The sequence below is a fragment of the Petromyzon marinus genome, chromosome 49 (genome assembly GCF_048934315.1).
Source record: "Petromyzon marinus isolate PM22_M1 ecotype Great Lakes invasive population chromosome 49, UKy_Petmar_22M1.pri1.0, whole genome shotgun sequence".
Taxonomy (NCBI): domain Eukaryota; kingdom Metazoa; phylum Chordata; class Hyperoartia; order Petromyzontiformes; family Petromyzontidae; genus Petromyzon; species Petromyzon marinus.
Window position 1 is genome coordinate 5,756,305 of NC_133715.1, and position 20,409 is coordinate 5,776,713.

General features: G+C 58.8%; 1 protein-coding gene across 3 annotated transcripts in view; it reads left to right on the plus strand.

The window, feature by feature from the left end:
• The first annotated feature begins 1,722 nt into the window (after window positions 1-1,722).
• The window catches only part of HACE1 (HECT domain and ankyrin repeat containing E3 ubiquitin protein ligase 1), a 110,060-nt gene continuing 91,373 nt past the window's right edge, over window positions 1,723-20,409 (plus strand). For 2 of the 3 annotated variants that reach the window (XM_032972652.2, XM_032972654.2), the window contains exons 1-7: window positions 1,724-1,964; window positions 3,761-3,815; window positions 4,959-5,048; window positions 5,358-5,462; window positions 8,563-8,638; window positions 9,100-9,231; window positions 9,387-9,469. In XM_032972652.2, the coding sequence (XP_032828543.1) occupies window positions 1,877-1,964; window positions 3,761-3,815; window positions 4,959-5,048; window positions 5,358-5,462; window positions 8,563-8,638; window positions 9,100-9,231; window positions 9,387-9,469 (629 nt within the window). In that variant the 5' untranslated portion in view covers window positions 1,724-1,876. Of the gene's footprint in view, window positions 1,965-3,760; window positions 3,816-4,958; window positions 5,049-5,357; window positions 5,463-8,562; window positions 8,639-9,099; window positions 9,232-9,386; window positions 9,470-20,409 lie in introns of all 3 variants that reach the window. The other variant, XM_032972653.2, reaches the window with a different exon arrangement.

Genomic DNA, 20,409 nt, shown 5'->3' on the forward strand with positions numbered 1-20,409 from the left:
GCTAGAAATTTCCACATGATAAGCCACTTCGTTGAGCTATCATTGCGATAGCCAAATCGCTTCTGAAAAAGAGCTATAGCTCAGTGGGGCCTTACCTGGTGAAATAAAAAAAAAGTTTTCGTTTCCTCGAGTCGAGGACACCTTAAATGGGTTAAAAAAACCCGATATTCACAAATGCGTTTGGGCAGACACCGGGACAAGTCTTTGCGAAACCACTGGGACTGGTAGATTTACATAAAAGCCGGTCCACAACAGGGCAGGCAGATTCATAAGGCACACGAGCGTTTCGTGCATATACAACAACAAACACTGCATGGCTCACAGAGGCATTCGTTGCAGCAGTGAGCATCTGTGACTATGTTGACGAGTCCTAATTATGCCGAAAATGGTCCACAATTGTCTCGTCACTGCTGCTTGTCAGTCGTTCACATGAGCTCAAATTAATGTTGGTGACCTAAGAGAACCACAATGCAGTTCTTCAGGAAACCCTTTTTGTATGTTGCGTATGCACAGAGGCTGTGTGCATTTTACATGGTCCTGTGCGCTGCTTTGAACCGTATTGTTTTAGAGCCCGCACTCTGCTGGGATTCGTGTAATTTACGGAACGGGGCAGCGTCTACACTGAACGGCTGAATGAACTCGGCGAGGCGAATGGCAACTGCAGTACATTGAGATCCACCAACTCGGGCGAGCTGGGTGTGCGAGCGAGTCAACAGGTGAAGAGGTGCCTGGTTATTCCACACAAGAGTAATAGATTAAACCACAACCACAGGTAATTCACCTATCGTCCATACGTCAACCCCTTATCAGTGCCAGCCTTATTACAGACCAATTCAGACCTTATTGCTCACCCCGTGCCCTTATAAATCTGAACGTTCATCCTACAAAGTCCCATCACAAGGGAGAAACACAAATAGACAATCACAACTACTACACTCACTATTTCACTCACCACTAGTACACTCATCACTACATACCTGTCAACCCCTTATTACAAACCTTATTGGTCACCCCACGCCCTTATACATCTGAACGTTCATCCTACAAAGTCCCATCACAAGAGAGAAACACAAATACGCAAAACAAATCGCCCGTATTGTAACGGCTATACACCGTATGGACCTGAAAACTCAATGTCTGCACAAGAATATGGGTAAACCGTATGGGTTGATAGCTATGCTTTACACAAGCAGGGCCGGATCAAGGCGCGGGGCTGCAACCCAGGGGCCTCCGCCAGCTGGAGGGCCTCCAGAGATGAAGTGAAAAGTTATTTCATTTGTGAATGCTGAATTTTATTCGTTGTTAGACTTGTAAAAACAAATTGTATTTTTCTTTTGAAAATATTACTGGGGGCCTCAGTACCTGTAGCCCAGGGGCCAACAAAATCTTATTCCGACCCTGTACACAAGTGGGTGAAGTAGGGCAAACAAATAAAACATCCCATGAGCTGCACGTGGTGGCGGGGGGGGCGGAATGGTGATCCTCATCCAGCAGTGGATTGTCAGAACGGCATGGTCGGGGTGCGTGAAGAGAATCCACGTGGCGAGAGTCGTCCAGGAGCCACGTGCCTTCGACCGCGTCAAACCACGTGCGCCGCCCTGGGGGGTGGGGGGAGGGGTCGGGTGGGGGGGGAGAGTGGGGGGGGGGAAGTCCCCCCCCCCACTCTCCCCCCCACCGCGACCATCCACCATTGGCTGACGCAGCGCGTGACGTCGCTCAATGGGTACGGAAGCCACGGCGTCCCCCGGAAGCGCGATTCGCAAACGCGACGGAGGCGACTTCGCCGGTGCTTGTGAGGAGCCCCGCGGTGGTGGTGGTGGTTGAGGTGGCTGGTTGGTGGTTGGTGGTGGTTGGGTTTTGGGGTGGTGGCTCTGCTATGGAACGCGCCATGGAGCAGCTGAACGTACAGCTCGGCCGCCTGACTCGCTCCCTGCGCCGCGCCCGCACCGTGGAGCTGCCCGAAGGTAGAGAGCGCGGCCTGGGGAGTTGCGGGAGGGAACGGAGGGTCCCACGGCGGAGGAGGTGGTGGGGAGTAAAGGATAGGAGGGCCAGGGGGCGGAGGTAGGTCTCACAGTGGAGGAGTGTTCTGGAGAGGAGGGAGAGCTCCGCAGTGGAGGAGGTCCCTGTGGAGGAGGAGGTCCCTGTGGAGGAGGAGGTCCCTGTTGAGGACGAGGTCCCTGTGGAGGACGAGGTCCCTGTGGAGGACGAGGTCCCTGTGGAGGAGGAGGTCCCTGTGGAGGAGGAGGTCCCTGTTGAGGACGAGGTCCCTGTGGAGGACGAGGTCCCTGTGGAGGAGGAGGTCCCTGTGGAGGAGGAGGTCCCTGTGGAGGAGGAGGTCCCTGTGGAGGAGGAGGTCCCTGTGGAGGACGAGGTCCTTGTGGAGGACGAGGTCCCTGTGGAGGACGAGGTCCCTTTGGAGGAGGAGGTCCCTTTTGAGGACGAGGTCCCTTTTGAGGACGAGGTCCCTTTTGAGGACGAGGTCCCTTTTGAGGACGAGGTCCCTTTTGAGGACGAGGTCCCTTTTGAGGACGAGGTCCCTTTTGAGGACGAGGTCCCTTTTGAGGACGAGGTCCCTTTTGAGGACGAGGTCCCTTTTGAGGACGAGGTCCCTTTTGAGGACGAGGTCCCTTTTGAGGACGAGGTCCCTTTTGAGGACGAGGTCCCTTTTGAGGACGAGGTCCCTTTTGAGGACGAGGTCCCTTTTGAGGACGAGGTCCCTTTTGAGGACGAGGTCCCTTTTGAGGACGAGGTCCCTTTTGAGGACGAGGTCCCTTTTGAGGACGAGGTCCCTTTTGAGGACGAGGTCCCTTTTGAGGACGAGGTCCCTGTGGAGGAGGAGGTCCCTGTGGAGGAGGAGGTCCCTGTGGAGGAGGAGGTCCCTGTGGAGGAGGAGGTCCCTGTGGAGGAGGAGGTCCCTGTGGAGGAGGAGGTCCCTGTGGAGGAGGAGGTCCCTGTGGAGGAGGAGGTCCCTGTGGAGGAGGAGGTCCCTGTGGAGGAGGAGGTCCCTGTGGAGGAGGAGGTCCCTGTGGAGGAGGAGGTCCCTGTGGAGGAGGAGGTCTCTGTAGAGGACGAGGCCCCCGTGGAGGAGGAGGTCCCTGTGGAGGTTGAGGGTTCCCGAGTGAAGGGAGGTCCCTGGTGAGGAGGAATAGGAGGAGGGTTCCAGAGTGAAAGAGGACCCTGGTGTGGAGGTCCCTGTGGAGGAGGTCCCTGTGGAGGAGGAGGTCTCTGGAGGTTGAGGATGTGGAGGTGCCTGTGGAGGAGGAGGGTGCCACGGTGGAGGGGAAGGGTTCCCAAGTAGAGGGGGGCCCTGGGGATGAGAAGGAGGGCCCTGGGGGAGGAGGAGGGTCAAACATTGTGGAGGACATCCCGTGTGAAGAGAGGACAATATTCTCTGTGGCCCACGGTGTGCGCGACTCCGTGACTCCCCCGTGTGTCTGTGTGTCTCTGTCCGTGTGTCTGTGTCTCTGTCCGTGTGTTTGTGTGTCTCTGTCCGTGTGTCTGTGTCTCTATCCGTGTGTCTCTGGCCGTGTGTATGTGTCTGTGTGTCTCTGTCCGTGTGTGTGTCTCTGTGTGTCAGTGTATTTCAATGTATCTGCATATCAGTGTCGTGTCATCCGTGGAAACTACGGGACATCTTTGAAAACGCTTTATAGCGCATCGTATTCCTCCAGTATAAATATTCGTATTCTGTGCCTATGCCTGTGTGTGTCAATGTCTCTCTCGTGTCCGTGACTATGTATCCGTGTCTCTGTGTTCACAGACAATGAGACAGCTGTGTACACACTCATGCCCATGGTGATGGCCGACCAGCACAGGTGCCCACGACACCACCACCACCACGACCACCACTTCCTACAGCCTCCACCGTTGACTACAAACACCCACAACAACAATCACTATAAACACCACCACCTTTTCTGTGAAGCCACCTACACCACCACCACCTCATACCTCCACCATTACCAACACCACCAGAGCTACCACCTCCACCACAACCTTCAACACCATGACCCAGCACCGCTACCAGAGCTACAACCGCCACTATATTACTATAAACATCACCTCCATCAGCTCGAACACTACTACCGCCATTACAACGACCACTATCATTACAACCACCACCATAGCACCACAATTAGCACCACCTTCACCCGAACCATTAGCACTAATACCACCACCATGAACACAAAGACAAAGATCCCCCATAGAGCCTGTAACAGACTGTTGGAGCAAGTGCTGTTAGCGAGCAGCTATGAAGGCCAGAATGGCACACGAGGGGGTGGGTGTCCAGCACCACGCCCGGCCGCCTTTGTCTCCCCCAGTGGCGATGTTTACACACCGCACCAGGTACTCACTTGAGGCTGAGTCGACCAAGGGGAGGCCCAGGACCTGTTCAGAGAATCATGAACACAGCTAACACCACCACCACCACAAACACCCCCAACCTCTACACCACTACCACCACCACCACCATCATTACCCCCTGGGTTTGAATCCGAATTTCAGTTCAACTGGATTCCCAAGTGCAGCGAGTACGGTGGTCTCAGCCCGGCCACCAATGATGACTCCACCAAAAAACGCATCACGTTAAATTTGGTTCCGCGCCTAATCTGGCTACATTTCTGCTCTGAGATTTAAACATAATATCACGCGATGAACATTGCTCTCTGTGGCATGGCGGGTGGGAATTCGCTGCCCTCAACTCTGTGTGGTCCTGAGTGTCAATTTCAATTGATCTCTAGAGTGTAGCTCTGTGATATCCACTTCCGTGGGCCGTTCTCGTTGCCCTGTGCGAGTTTTCCGGATGGATTCTCCGGCTCGTGATGCCACGACGGCGATAGCGCCATCTGGATAAAACTTGCAAATGAGAAAACGGATAAAAGCGAAGGGTTGTGCATCGTTACCGAGCTCCGTGCTCATCTCTCGTCTGCCCCCCCCCCCCCCCAACTCCCGTCCAGGTCCGTGTCGGAGCTCTTGGCCAATTCCCAGTTTGACGTCAACTACGCATTTGGTCGAGTCAAGCGGAGCCTCCTGCACATAGCCGCCAAGTAAGGTCACAGCCGCCGCGTGTCACAGGTGACTGTGTTGCTCCAGGGTCAGAGACACTGAGCCAGCCAGGCTGAGAACCTGGGTTTGAGGCCTGGGTCTGGTTATATTGTCAGAGGGTTCGTAATGGCCGTGTCAGAGACACTGAGTTGGCACCGTTCAGATTCTGGGTTTGAGCGCTAAGGTTCTCTTGCGAAGCCCCCAGTTAACGGTCAGTGTGTCCTTGGGTCCGTATGTGCATATGTCTGTAGGTCCATGTTAACATGTGTCCCTGTGTCGTTTTCCCGTGTCCCTGTGTCCTCGTGTCTCAGCTGCGGCTCTGTCGAGTGTCTCGTGCTGCTGCTGAAGAAGGGAGCCGACCCCAACTTCCAGGATATCTCGGGGTGCACGCCCCTGCATCTCGCCGCTCGCAATGGGTGCGTGCACGCCCGGCCTGCACACTCCCAGTCTGAAAACACAAGCCTGCACCCCACCACAACACACACACGCCTGCACACATCCAACCTGACGTGCACACACCCAGCCTGCACACACCACAACACACACCACAACACGCACCACAACACGCACCACAATACACCCTCGCCTGCACACACCCAACCTGAAAACACCCAGCCTGCAAATACCTGATGTGAACATACCCTGCCTGCACTCACCACAACACACCCATAGCCTGCATATCACCACAACATGCACCCGTCCTACACACCACCACAACACACACCCAGCCTACACACCACCACAACACACACCCAGCCTACACACCACCACAACACACACCCAGCCTACACACCACCACAACACACACCCAGCCTACACACCACCACAACACACACCCAGCCTACACACCACCACAACACACACCCAGCCTGCACACACAACAACACACACCCAGCCTACACACCACCACAACACACACCCAGCCTACACACCACCACAACACACACCCAGCCTACACACCACCACAACACACACCCAGCCTACACACCACCACAACACACACCCAGCCTGCACACACAACAACACACCCAGCCTACACACCACCACAACACACACCCAGCCGACACACCACCACAACACACACCCAGCCTACACACCACCACAACACACACCCAGCCTACACACCACCACAACACACACCCGTCCTACACACCACCACAACACACACCCAGCCTACACACCACCACAACACACACCCAGCCGACACACCACCACAACACGCATCCATCTGACACACCACCACAACACACCCAGCCTACACACCACCACAACACACACCCAGCCTACACACACCACAACACACACCCAGCCTACACACACAACAACACACACCCAGCCTACACACACCACAACACACATCCACCCTGCACACACTACAACACACCCCTAACCTGCACACCACCACAACACACACCCAGCCTACACACCCCACAACACACACCCAGCCTACACACACAACAACACACACCCAGCCTACACACACCACAACACACATCCACCCTGCACACACTACAACACACCCCTAACCTGCACACCACCACAACACACACCCAGCCTGCACACACAACAACACACACCCAGCCTACACACCACCACAACACACATCCACCCTGCACACACTACAACACACCCCTAACCTGCACACCACCACAACACACACCCAGCCTACACACCACCACAACACACACCCAGCCTACACACCACCACAACACACACCCAGCCTACACAACACCACAACACACACCCAGCCTACACAACACCACAACACACACCCACCCTGCACACACACAGCCAACAAGAACACCATTACAAAGCACACCATGACTCACACCCCATGATCCCCACGCACCGCTCCCTCATCCATAATTACATGTGTGCGTGTGTGTGTAGGGAATGAGATGCGTGTGTGTGGGAGTGTGAATGGCTCTGCCCGCTGTACAAATGTCGCTGGGCTTCTGGGCGGCGAGTGTAATATTTGTGCAGCGCCGGCACGCGTGATGGTGTTGACGGTGGCGTGAGCGCCAGCGGTGATGGGATTCGCAAGAAAACCTTTTGTTGAATGGGATCCGCGCGTGCGTGCCCGTGTGTGCGTGTGTGGGAATGGATATCAGTGATGGGGAAGCGCGAGGCCGAGGGGAGTGTGACGAGAGAGGGGGGGGGGGGGAGAGCGAGCCAATGGTAGTGACGGGATGTGTGTGTGTGTGTGCGTGCGCGTGTGTGTACGTTCCCATACCTGTGAGTGTGCGTGCGTACGTTTATGTATCTGTTTGTATCTGTGTGCATATATGAATGTCCCTGTTTATATATGCGAGCAGTGTAGCGGTTGACGCAATGCCCTACGAACCTGGCAACCCGGGTTCAATTCCCACTCACAGCCAACACCAGTGACGATTTTCTGCACTTTTCCTGGGTCTCCTTTAGGTCGACTCAGCCTCAAATGAGCGTAAAATATCGCCACTGCGGAGACAAAGGCAGCCGGGCGTGGCGTTGACCGCCCGCCCCGCTTGTGTGCCGTGCCGACATTCGTAGGCGCTCGCTAACAGCACTTGCCCCGGCACCCTGTTGAGGCTATATGGGGGACCTTTGTATTTGCATACGCGTGCACGTGCAGCGGCTCGTGCCACCGCGTGCGCGCAGCTTCTGTCTCGGAAGAAGCTGTGGTAATTGCTCTGCGTGGGTCTCCCATGCGATAGAGATAATGAATCTGCCTGCGTTCACCGCGCAGTTATTAAGCACAGTGCACAGACAGCGACGGCGCCGGCTCGCACCCCGTGTCTGCTCGCCTGCGCCGTGCGTGTGTGTCTGTGCTCACGTTCTCGAGTTTGAAGCTTCGTTTATTGGAAAAGAAGACTTGAAAAGTGCAGCCAAGGTGCACGTTTGCCCATTCTGTTCGTGTTTGCCTGCAGATGCGGTGGCGCAGCGGGTCGCGCGTTGCGCTACGAACCCGGCGACCCGAGTTTGATTCCCTCTCGCGGCCAACACCGGTGGCGATTATCCGAACTTGTGCTGGGCCTCCCCGAGGTCGACTCAGTCTCAATTGAGTACCTGGTGCGGTGTGTAAACAACGCTATTTGAGAGACAAAGGCGGCTGGACGTGGTATTGGCCACTCAATCCCCTCGTGTGCCATGCCAGCCTTCATAGGTATCTGTTTGTGTGCGTGTGTGTATGTGTGCGTATGTGTGTGTGTAGGCAGAAGAAGCGGTAGTGTAGTGGTTAGCGCGCTGCGCTATGAACCCAGCGGCCTGAGTTCGATTCCCGCTCACAGCCAATACCAGTGACGATTATCTGAACAGGTCCTGAGCCTCCCCTAGGTCGACTCAGCATCAAGTGAGGAGCTGGTACGGTGCGTACACATCGCCACTGGGGAGACAAAGGCGGCCGGGCGTGGTGTTGGCCACCCACCCCCTCGTGTGCCGTGCCGGCCTTCATAGGTGCTCGCTAAAAGCACTTTCCCCAACAGTCTGTTAAGGCTATATGGGGGATCTTTGTCTTTGTGTATGTGCATGCATGTGTAGGCAGAAGAAGTGCATGTCGAAGCTGCTCGAGTTCAATGCCGACGTCAACATCTGCAACAACGAGGGCCTCACCGCAGTGAGATGCTCCGCTCACCACCGCTCACCACCGCTCACCCCTCACCGCGAGCAGGGTGCCACAAGAGAGGACCCGCTAAGAGAGAGCGGGCGACAAGAGAGAGGGGGCGACGAGAGAGAGCGGGCAACACGAGAGAGGGGGCGACACGAGAGAGGGGGCGACGAGAGAGAGCGGGCAACGAGAGAGGGGGGGCGACGAGAGAGAGTGGGTGACCGTCCCTGAGGGTAGTCAGGGGCCAGAGCCTCTTGTTGGCCTGCCACTCTCGGTCTCGTTGGGTCGCGAAAGGTCACGTGGGTCACACTAGAATTCATACGGTTACGTGACAACACCTGATATTCGCTGGCTGCGGCGATTGGTTTAATGGAGCCACGTGAGGTTGTCGTGGGTCACATGGGGTCACTGGGTCACGAGGGGTCACTAGGGGTCACGAGGGATCACTCGGTCATTCCGTGACCCCGCAGATCCACTGGCTGGCGGTGAACGGGCGCACAGAGCTGTTGCACGACCTGGTGCAGCACGTGAGCGACGTGGACGTTGAGGATGCACAGGGCCAGACGGCGCTGCACGTCGCCTGCCAGAACGGGCACCGCTCGGTACGTGGGTACGGGGGGTACGGTGGAGAACGGGAGGGCATGGGGGGGAGCACGGGGACACGGGGGGCATTTGGGGACATGGGTCGGCACGGGGGGCCACGAGGGGGGACACGGGGAGACAGGTGGTGAGGAGCTGTCTGCGTGTGTCCCCACAGACCGTTCTGTGCCTCCTGGACAGTGGCGCAGACATCAACCGGCCCAACGTATCGGGTGCCACGCCGCTCTACTTCGCCTGCAGGTGGAGTGGGGGGGACGGGGGGGGGGTGTTGGTGAGGATGGGTGGCAGTTTGGAGGGGCTGTGGATGAGGGAGAGGGTGCGGAGAGGGGGTGTGGGTGTGGTGAGGTGTGGGTGTTCATGGGAGGGTGACAGCGCGGTTGTGGTCGCTATGGGTGAGGGCAGTGTGAGTGTGCGGGGAGCTGGGGTGCTGATGGGGATGGTGAGTGTGGGCTTGTGAGTAAAGGGGGTGGGGGGGTGGGTGTGCGTTACGGTGAGATGAGTGTCGGGTGTGGTGAGGGCGGGTGACGGTGCGGAGGGGAGAGGAGGAGTGCGGTTGTGATGAACTTTAGCAGTTCAGAATCAAAAATATGTCATTATACTGGAGGAATCCAATGATCTATGAAGCTCTTTTTCACAGATGTCCAGTAAACAGTACAAACACGTGATAGTAGTGCAAAGTACAAGAAAGGTAAACAAATGACCCAGACACATAGAAAATTAACACTGAGGTATTAACTTATATTTCAGAAGCGACCTGGCCACAAATGGTAGCTCAACAAAGTCGCCCATCATTTTGGACATTTTTAGCAACAAAATAATCTAAATGCATGTTGATGCTGTGGAGCTCGGGTAGCTTGTGGGGAGCGGTAGTGTAGTGGTTCACGCACTGCGCTATGAACCTGGCGACCTGGGTTCGATTCCCGCTCACGGGCAACACCAGTGACTTATTTGAATCGGTCCTGGGCCTCCCGTAGATCGACTCGGCCTCAAAAAAGTACCTGGTGCGGTGCGTAAACATCGCCACTGGGGAGACAAAGGCGGCCGGGCGTGGTGTTGGCCACACACCCCCCTCGTGTGCCTTGCCGGCCTTCATAGGTGCTCGCTAACAGCACTTGCCCCAATAGTATGTTAAGGCTATATAGGGGTTCTTTGTCTTTGCCCGGGTAGCTCAGATGGTTCACAATGGCCATGTCAGAGACACCGAGCCGGCACCGCTGATATTCTGCGTTGGAAACCCCGCCCCCCCCCCCCCGAGGCCGTTGTGCTGCCCCCCCTCACCGCCCGTCACCGCCAGGGGGCGCGTGTGCCCCACCACACGTGGTGAGACTCGAGTGAGGTCAAGAGCGAGTTTGACCCTCGCCCAATTAGCCAATGGGAGCCGTGCAGGCAAAGAGTAATGACAGTGGTGCCCGTGCCCCGACCCTTTTGCTGATCCACTGCTGGATGAGGGCCTCCCGTGTCCGTGCGGGTGGCGGGGGTTGTTTGACCGTGCCTCACCTTGCGGGCCAGGGCGGGTTGGTGATGGCGGGGAGTACGCACGAGGGAGCACGGAGAGAACAGTCCAACAATGGGTTTGCTGCATTACCCTCTGCTGCTCACGGCGTGGCCTGTATTCACACGCTCACCAGGCCCCAGCCTGCCTGGCTTTGTGAGGTGCGATGCATTCTGGGAGATGATGTCGAAGGCAACTCTAATACCAACGCCATTTACTCTACATGCATGCAGGGGAGCCTTGGCGAGTCCCAAGACTTGTTGTTCAGGAGAATCCTGCTCCGGTGGGATGTTTGGTCGAATTATATTTTTTTGGGGGTGGGAGTTTTTGCTCGTGAACAAAAACTGGGGAACCTGGAGGAAACCCACGCGGGCAGAGGGAGCGGTGGCGTAGCGGTTGGCGCACTGAGGACAGAACCCAGCGAGCCGAGTTTCATTCGCCGAGAGAGGGAGAGGAGGAACGTGCGGTGGGCGAAACTCTCAAGTGGTGGAGATCGGGAGCATGAGTCGACTCGGACGTGCGTAGGAGGAGCACGCCGACTGGAGAAGTGGAAGAGCAGAGGGGCGCTGGGAGGCGCTGGGGGGGGCCGTGGTCGTAAGGATTCGCGGGCGGCAGCAGACACTGCACCGCGGGCTTTGCCTCCTCCTTGCTCCCAGAACCATCTGCTTCCCCTCTGGTGCCCGCGCTCCCAACCGCTATGCCCTGCGATCTCGATGGCGATTATCTGGCCACGCAGCTTGGCCATGGAGCGAGCGCCGTGCAATCGGAAGGTCGTGAGGTCAAATCCTGGTTGTGGTGGGGGGGTTGAATTCGCCCATCATCTCACCGGCGTCGATAAAATCAATGCCACTTCGTGGGTTAAGTCAACGGTGGTTTCCCCGCCATAGGAATGTGGAATTTCCACAACTGGCTTAGGGCAGTAAGCGGGAGACAGACACCGATGCATCAGGAATCACCCCACTAAAGCTTATCATACTGACCCTCAACTCAAACGCTTGGGTTGCTCCCAGCACAGATGGCTTCCAGAACCCTCTTGCTCTACTGCCACCTCCTTGCGACCTCGAATCTTTCGACGAGTTTTGGAGTCGCGCATATCTCTGGTCGATCCGCCAACCCTCGCCTCCGTGTGGCCTGGCGTGCGCGTCACCACCGCGCCCGGTGACTTCTCGCCTCCTCTCGAGCTGCACGGAGGTCAACGCGGTGCGACCCAGGCAGCGAGATGTCCACACGAGTTGACACCGTCCCGTTCCTCCACACAACAAGAGCACTCGTTCACACCCCATCAGCCACGCGGCCTTCTGGCTCAGACATCGCTCTCTCTGCGCATTAAACTCTCAAAACATTCCCTCCACATTTTCTTAATTTAATTTCCATCGGTCACCGCCGCCACCGCCTTCGCGATTTCAAGTCGGGGCGTGTTTGCCGCTGCGCAATATCTCTCCCGGTTTGACCGCGCTAATCCGCGTAACATTTTCCTACCTCTCATCGCACCGCCTGCCAATCTGCTGGCCAACTCTCCCCAGGCCCCTGCCGCATCCTCCCCTCCGGGCCGCTCTCCCCGCTCCGCTCTACCCCTGTGTCTCGGCGCCACGGCGAGCGGCCCGCGATCGGAAGGTCGCGAGTTCAAATCCCCCTCGTTGGAGGGTTCACTCAGCCCGTCATCCTCTCTCCGATGAAGTGACTACCACTTTGTGGGGTAGTCAACGGGCAGTTGTCCCATGGAGAGACTCGCCCTTGTCCGCCATAGGAATGTGAGCCACAGGAGGTCACCGTAACCCTTGCGCTGCAAAAACAACGCTGCTGCCCCCCCCACCCCCAAGAGTCCAGGCCCCAACTCCCCTGGGACCGTCAACGTGCGCAGGTACAAACGATCGCGCCGGCGCAGATGTTTTCTCGGCTGACCTGCTGGTCCTCCGGTCGTTCTGTCACCGCGTGTGAAGGTCGCTGGTGACGAATTGCGGTCAATCCGTGGCTTACCCAGGGTCAAACATTGCTGCACTAATGGACACGAGGCCTATTCTGCAAAGAGCGTTCTTAGGCCGCAGGTAAAACAAAATAATAATGAAATCCAGCTGTTCTCAATCCACTGCTTGATGAGGGTCTCCCGATACCGCATCGGTCGTGGGGGGTTGTTCGGCCATACTTTACCAAGCCGGTCAGTGCGGTTCGGTGAAGTGTCGAGAGAAGGCGCGACCGGTTCTGATGTCGTTCGCCACCGAAGTCGGCCGTGACCGGGAATCAAAATCGGGTGGCCAGGCTCACGGCGCGGGGACGCTCGGCGCGCGATCGTGCCGTGCCGAACAGAGCGAGTCGCAGCCGCCGACCGTGAGCACCCGGGGGGGGGGGGGGGGGGGGGGGGGGGGGGGGGGGGCCCTTCAGTGCTCGACTCGCGCTGGCCCATGCCCCCCCACAACCGGGACGCCGCCGGCGCACTCGAGCCGATGGTCGCTTGGTGCTTTCGATCATCTCCGCGGAGTCGTCTCGCAGCGGCAGCAGCAGCTGCCGTGCTTCCTCCATCTGTTGTCTCGAAGCGTTTGCTGCAGAGCGCAGACACCTCCCCGTCGTTCCTGTGCCCGTGGCGCCGTGAGGATGAGCGTCGCGCTCCGTCGTCGCCCTCGTCACCGCTGGCTACGATCGAGCCACCGGCCACACGGACGCTCCTCTTTTTCGAGCGGCGTCGCGAGATCGTTTTAACGCCCGTCCGAGAAGCGGAACGGCGCGGAGAGCGCGAGTGGGGAACGCGCAACCGCAGTATTAACCTGGGCGGCCGCTGGTCTCCAACCGCGAACATCTGCGACGATCGGCAAATGCGCCACTGCTCGGCCGCGTCAACTCGGGTGCGGTGTGTGCAGGGTGCACACGTGCACACACCGCACGCTCATGCTGGCGGTGAGATGAAGGGGCCGTTGATGGCGCTGACGCTGATGAGCGCGTTCGTGACGCCGCGGGCCGTGAATCACGCGCGGACGTTTAGCAGAAGACGCCTCCAGCAGTGGCCGTCACACAGACTCCCCTCCTCCCGCATCAGGGACAAGCGCGCGCGAATGTGGACAGATGCTTTTATAGCAGCATGGACGCACAGACAGATGCGCCCGTAACGCACACGCACGCGCGCACACAGGCGGTTGCATCAGTGGCAGATCCTCCATGTAGCCCACACAGGCTGTTTGGGGCAAAGTGCTGTTAGCCAGCACCCGTCAAGGTGGCAACGAGGCAAGAGGGGCGGTGTGGCCAGAACCGTGCACGATGTTTACGGATCGCACCGGGCACTCATTTGAGGCCGAGTCGATCTAGGGGTACGTAGATAGGACCGGTGCAGATGACACGCGCACACACTCCGTAGCACAGACCGGTGCGCTCACGGCAACCGGCTGTGGATGAACCGGATCCCGGACGATGACGGTCGTCGGTGTTGGAGGCTTCTCACCATGGTGCGGGGGAGGGGCGGGGGGGTTGAGTGACATTTGGGGGGGGGGGTAGATGAAAAAGGTAAATAACGAACGGGATCGCTCGCTGCTCGCCGCCCCCTATGCCCCCCTGCGCCCCCCGCGCTGTTTACAGACGCGACGGCACGCGGCTCAGCCCCTGCAGGGCGCGCGCAATCACGGCGCTGGTGGCAACGGCGGAGAGCAAACAACGGGAAACACAAACACTCACACGGCCACCGCCGTGACACAGCACGTGCCTCCGCCACCCTGCAGCTCCCACGTGGGTGGGAGCTGGGCCGGGGGCGGGGGGGTGGTGATGGTGGACGTGGGACACGAGCTGATGGTTGAGGGTCCTGGAGAGTTGTTGTGGGGCCTGGAATATGATGGCCACGTGACCTTGGACAGTGATGGTCATGTGACCTGCGAGGGCGAGGATGCTCACGTTGGACCCGCGTGGTTGTGTGCAGACCGCGCGCGCCGCTGCCGCACCGCTAGCGGGAGAGCGTCGCGTGACGGAGTCATTAAGAGCGGTCAGAGCCGCGCGTGGGGAGCGTGGCGGTGAAACACGAGACACTCCACGCTGCGCAGTCTAATTTAATAAACGCGGGGAGAGGAGGCGACGCGGGGAGAGAGGAAGCATTCGGGCTGCCCCGCCTGCGATCCATACAGGCTTTAAACAGGCTGGATTGTGTGAGGAGCTCACAGATCCCTGAAAGATCTGCATACAGTTCTATCGGTGAGCTCCTTCGGCAGGCGAGGCTGTGTTGGCTGGGTCCATGTAGCTCCCCCGCATGCCTAACTATCGCACGCCTAAACAGATTCTGTTCGGCCGGATAGAGGGGGGCCAATCGGGCACGACACGAGCTGGAGAAGAGATGGACGGATGCGGTTTGTGAGGATGTGCAACCGAGTGGACTTGCCGAAGACTGGTACCAGCGGTGTCCAGATCGGCCTCTATGGATGAGGCTCGTGAAGGATGCTACTGGGCAGTGCCATTGTTACAAGGACGGTTGAGACTGAGGACTAATAAGAGCAAAAATAACAAATTATTTAGACAGAGTGGGCAAGTGTCTCCTATGTTTGTGGGGAGAGGCCTGGGCTAGATTGGGCTCTAGGCTTGTGGGTCAGTGTCGCGGGCTAGTGTACTGTGCTCGAATGGTGGGCACATGTCCCAGACTAGAGACGTGGGCTAGAGCGGTGGGCCAGCCTCCTGGGCTATGGGGGTAGGCGAGTGTCCTGGGCTGGAGGGGTAGGCTCGAGTCCCAGGCTATGATGGTGAACTCGTGTCCCAGCCTTGTGTCCTGGGTTAGTGTCCTGGGCTAGAGGGGTTGGCTAATGTCCTGTGTTAGACGGGTGGGCTGGAGGGGTGGGCTGGAGGGGTGGGCTGGAGGGGTGGGCTGGAGGGGTGGGCTAGGGGGGTGGGCTGGAGGGGTGGGCTAGAGGGGTGGGCTGGAGAGGTGGGCTGGAGGGGTGGGCTAGAGGGGTGGGCTGGGGGGGTGGGCTAGAGGGGTGGGCTGGAGGGGTGGGCTAGAGGGGTGGGCTGGGGGGGTGGGCTAGAGGGGTGGGCTGGAGGAGTGGGCTAGAGGGGTGGGCTGGAGGGGTGGGCTGGAGGGGTGGGCTGGAGGGGTGGGCTGGAGGGGTGGGCTAGAGGGGTGGGCATGGGCCGTCGTGGGCTGGCGTTGCGAGCTGGCGTCGTGGGAGGGGAGAGAGTGGCGCAGAGTAAACCCCAGTAAATCAGCCCTAGATTGGGTTGGAGGAAAAACTCCTTAAAATACACTCATGATGGATGATGTAGTCATTTGATTAGTTATGCCTGTCGTCACGGCCACTGAGTGGTAATAAATCAGAGACACAGGGGGAGGGGCGGGGGGCAGTGGGGGAGGGAGGGAGGCAGGGACAGGGGGGATGGGGCAGGGGGGAAGGAAGATGAAGGGAGAGTGTGAGAGATATTGAGAGGAAGACGGCGGGGCGAGGGGGTGGGAGTTAGGAGGAGATAGGGAGAGGGTGGTGGGGGAGGAAGAGGAGCAGGTAGTGTGAGGTAGAGAGAGGGGCGGGTGGAGGGAGATAGTGGGAGATAGGGAGAGGGGAACAAGAAGAAAGGATGGTGGGAGATATCGGGCGGGATATGGTAAAAAAGGGTGCAGGAGAGAAGGGGGGAGATGGATTGAAGGAGAGGGGGGAGATTCACCAGGGATATATTGGCTCACAGGGCAGAGGCGGTATGAATGGCAGGTGTTTTGGGACCGTGGGAGCAAAGGGGGGAATTGAGCGAGGTGAGAGTGGGGGAGAGAGCGAGGGGAGAGAGTTGGGGGGAGACATCCCGGTGATGGAGATGAGAAGCGGTTGAGTCTCCCCTTCGCCAAATATGGGCGCGGAGTTAGAGGCACTGATAGTGAAGGCCATTGGCCTTGGTACACCGCGCCTGGCACCGCGATGCCTCGGCTCGCTCCGGGCCGGCCACGATGAACCCTGACCCAGACCGAGCGGCAGGTTCAGCGGTCCGCGTGTACAGTGTGTGCGGTGTGTGTGCGTGTGCCTGTGTGCGTATGTGTGAGTATGTATATGTGTGTGTGTGTAAGTACACGTATATTATTATTATTAGTGTGTATATGTGTATAATAGAATTGTGTGTATGCGGAGAGCGCGGGTGCAGTGGTTAGCGCGCGGCGCTATGAACCCGGCGACCCGAGTCGCTCACAGCCAATGCCAGTGACGATTACCCGGACTGGTCCTGGACCTCCTCTAGGTCGACTTAGCCTCAAATTAGTATTTGCTGCGGCGTGCAAACATTGCCGCCAAGGAGACAAAGGCGGCCGGGCGTGGTGCTGGCCACCTTACCCCCCTTGTGTTCCGTGCCGGCTTTCAGAGGTGCGTGCTAACAGCACTTGCCCCAACTGTCTGCTAAGGCTACACGTGAGATGTCTTGTCATGCACGGCATGCTGCTCCCTGCACACTCGCGTCACGCACAGCCGCTCGTTGCATATTGCGCGCGAAACTACACAGTTCCAGCCCATCGGCAACACCACCACGATCATCATCATCACTGTTATTATCATTATCACCGTTATCACCGTCATCATCATCACCATCATCGCCAGCATCATCACCGTCATCGCCAGCATCATCACCGTCACCAGCATCATCACCGATGTTATTACTGACATCGTCATCATTGTCGTCGTCATCGTCGTTATAATCATCATTTGATTTCTCGTAGTGCCCATCAGTGCCACTTTCCCTCCAGGGTTTCTCCGCTGTAATGCCCCATGATACGATACGATTTGGATATATCGCGTTTCACGATGCAACGATTAATTATCGCGACCTCATTTCCCTGTGGCGGTGCAACCGTGTTTGGCACGTCGGTCGGGTCGCTGGGCTCTCAGCCCGGACGGCGGTTCGCTCGCAAACTTCTTCACCAACGTGAGCTGCCGCGCCTGTCCCGCGCGTGTCCCGCGAGCATCTGACTGAACCGATAACGTCATCGTTCTGGCGCATGCCGCACGCCCTCGAGGGGTGCCCGCTGTCGCGAGCGATTGGCGTCTCGCCACGGAGCTGGCCGGCGCGGCCGATGTCGCCGCTCGTAAGCGCCGCCATCCCGCCCGATCACTGCGCGAAGTCGGAGTGGCTTCCATTTGGACGTCGCACGCAATTTGCTCGCCGTGGCGGCGAGGAGCCGAATCGATCGCGATCGACGCGGTGCCGTTAAACCACGTGGCAATCGAACGTGCTTGGCTGTGTCGGGTGGTTGGAGGGCCTTGAGGACACAAATTCGGCCAGATCGAGAGGACGCGGCCTCACCCATGAATCTCATACGAACCCAAGTGGAGGTGCGCGGCGGTTTCAGCTCTGGGAGAGAATTGATGGGGAGAGATGGAGGCATGCGAGACCGGGTCACCCAGAGAACCGTGGCGGGGATCAACGCGGTGCCATCGTCGCTAACGAGCCGACAGCGCGGACATTGGCCGGCCGGGTCAGGCGGCCCGAGTGCAACTCGCCCCGCGACCACGCGGATCTCCACAGGGGCTACGGGGAGGCCGGTGTCGCCCTTCGGGCATTTAAGGCGCAACTCGGACGACGATTAAAAGTTCAGGCAGAAATGTCAATTATTCAGAGCAGCGACGATCACGACGCAACCACAATGCGGATGCCATGGACCTGATCACCCGTGCCACACGCATCCTCTCGGAGGACCCCACCCCCATTCCGTTCGCACTTCCGATTAGCGCTTTGGCTGTGTACGGCACGAAAGAGGGTCAACATACATACATTCGAACGGTGGGACGGCACGACTTTGTCTTGACGGCTACCGCTGAGTGGGGGGGGTAGTGGGGGGGGGGGGTTGCCACCGGTGCCGTGCGTAGCGCGAGGGTAACGATGCGGATTAATTACCTCGAACGGGGGGAGTGGCTGCTTGAATCTCCGTGCCTCCGCACCGCGGGGTCGTTCGTTACTCCGGGCGAGCGCTGACAGCGGAGATGCGGTACGGGGGGGGGGGGGGGGGGGCGCTGCCCTGGCGAGGTCAGGGTCAAGGGAGCTCAGGGTCAGAGTGCGGGGTTGGGGTCGGCCTCGGACGGACAGGCCGAGCGGGGTTCAGACACGTGCGTTTGTTTGCGAGTGAGGCGCCGTCAGGAATGATCCTCGCTTCCCCATCGTCGTCGTGAGTCCGCCGCCGGTCGAAGGCCTTCCCAAGCGACGTAACGATCCACCCGAAGGCAGGAACTCATCCCGTCGCCGCCGTGGGAACGCGCGGGCACGCGCCGAGGCACGGCCCCGACCGCGCCACGCCCGGCCTCTCGCAAGAGTTGCGCGAGCCGGCGGGCGGAGCCTGGCCCGGGCCGGCGATGCCGGTGACCGCGAGGCGGGGCCCCGCTCGCGGTCACCGTCGCCGCCGCGGGCGCCGTGCCCCCCCGTAGTGCGACACGGGCGAGGGGGAGGACGGCGGTTGTTGTCTTGGTGGGGGGAGATGGGGGGGGAGATGGGGGGGGGAGATGGGGGGCGCCTCCCACCCCCCCGCGGGGGCGATGATGGCCGCCGTGGGGCTGTTTGTAAGGGGAGCAGAATTGATGAGCACGTCCCTGTGCGGGCCGGGACTGAGTTAATTACCGCCTGATAATAGAGAAAGATGAATTACCACGGAGGAAGTGTGAAGGGGGGGGGGGGGGGGCACGGCTCGTACCTGCGTGCGCCTCGTTCATCACGGAGTTTGGTCTTCACCTGTGGGACTGCGCGACAACAGTGGGACGCGTGGCGTCGTTCGTGTAAAATTTGTAATCTTGTGGGGCGATTTAATGTGAAGATCGAGATCATCTCCCGAGTGTGTGTGCAGGGTGTCTCAGTGCAGGGTGTCTCAGTGCAGGGTGTCTCAGAGCTGGGTGTCTCAGTGCAGGGTGTCTCAGTGCAGGGTGTCTCAGTGCAGGGTGTCTCAGTCCAGGGTGTCTCAGAGCTGGGTGTCTCAGAGCTGGGTGTCTCAGTGCAGGGTGTCTCAGTGCAGGGTGTCTCAGTGCGGGGTGTCTCAGTGCAGGGTGTCTCAGAGCAGGGTGTCTCAGTCAGGGTGTCTCAGTGTGGGGTGTCTCAGTCCGGGGTGTCTCAGTGCAGGGTGTCTCAGTGCAGGGTGTCCCAGTGCGGGGTGTCTCAGTGCAGGGTGTCTCAGTGCAGGGTGTCTCAGTGCAGGGTGTCTCAGTGCAGGGTGTCCCAGTGCAGGGTGTCCCAGTGCGGGGTGTCTCAGTGCAGGGTGTCCCAGTGCGGGGTGTCTCAGTGCAGGGTGTCTCAGTGCAGGGTGTCTCAGTGCAGGGTGTCTCAGTGCAGGGTGTCTCAGTTAGGGTGTCTCAGAGCTGGGTGTATCAGTCCAGGGTGTCTCAGTGCGGGGTGTCTCAGTGCAGGGTGTATCAGTGCAGGGTGTCTCAGTGCAGGGTGTCTCAGTCAGGGTGTCTCAGAGCTGGGTGTATCAGTCCAGGGTGTCTCAGTGCAGGGTGTCTCAGTCCGGGGTGTCTCAGTGCAGGGTGTCTCAGTCCAGGGTGTCTCAGAGCTGGGTGTCTCAGAGCTGGGTGTATCAGTGCAGGGTGTCTCAGTCCAGGGTGTCTCAGTGCAGGGTGTCTCAGTGCAGGGTGTATCAGTGCAGGGTGTCTCAGTGCAGGGTGTCTCAGTCAGGGTGTCTCAGAGCTGGGTGTATCAGTCCAGGGTGTCTCAGTGCAGGGTGTCTCAGTCCGGGGTGTCTCAGTCCGGGGTGTCTCAGTGCAGGGTATCTCAGTGCAGGGTG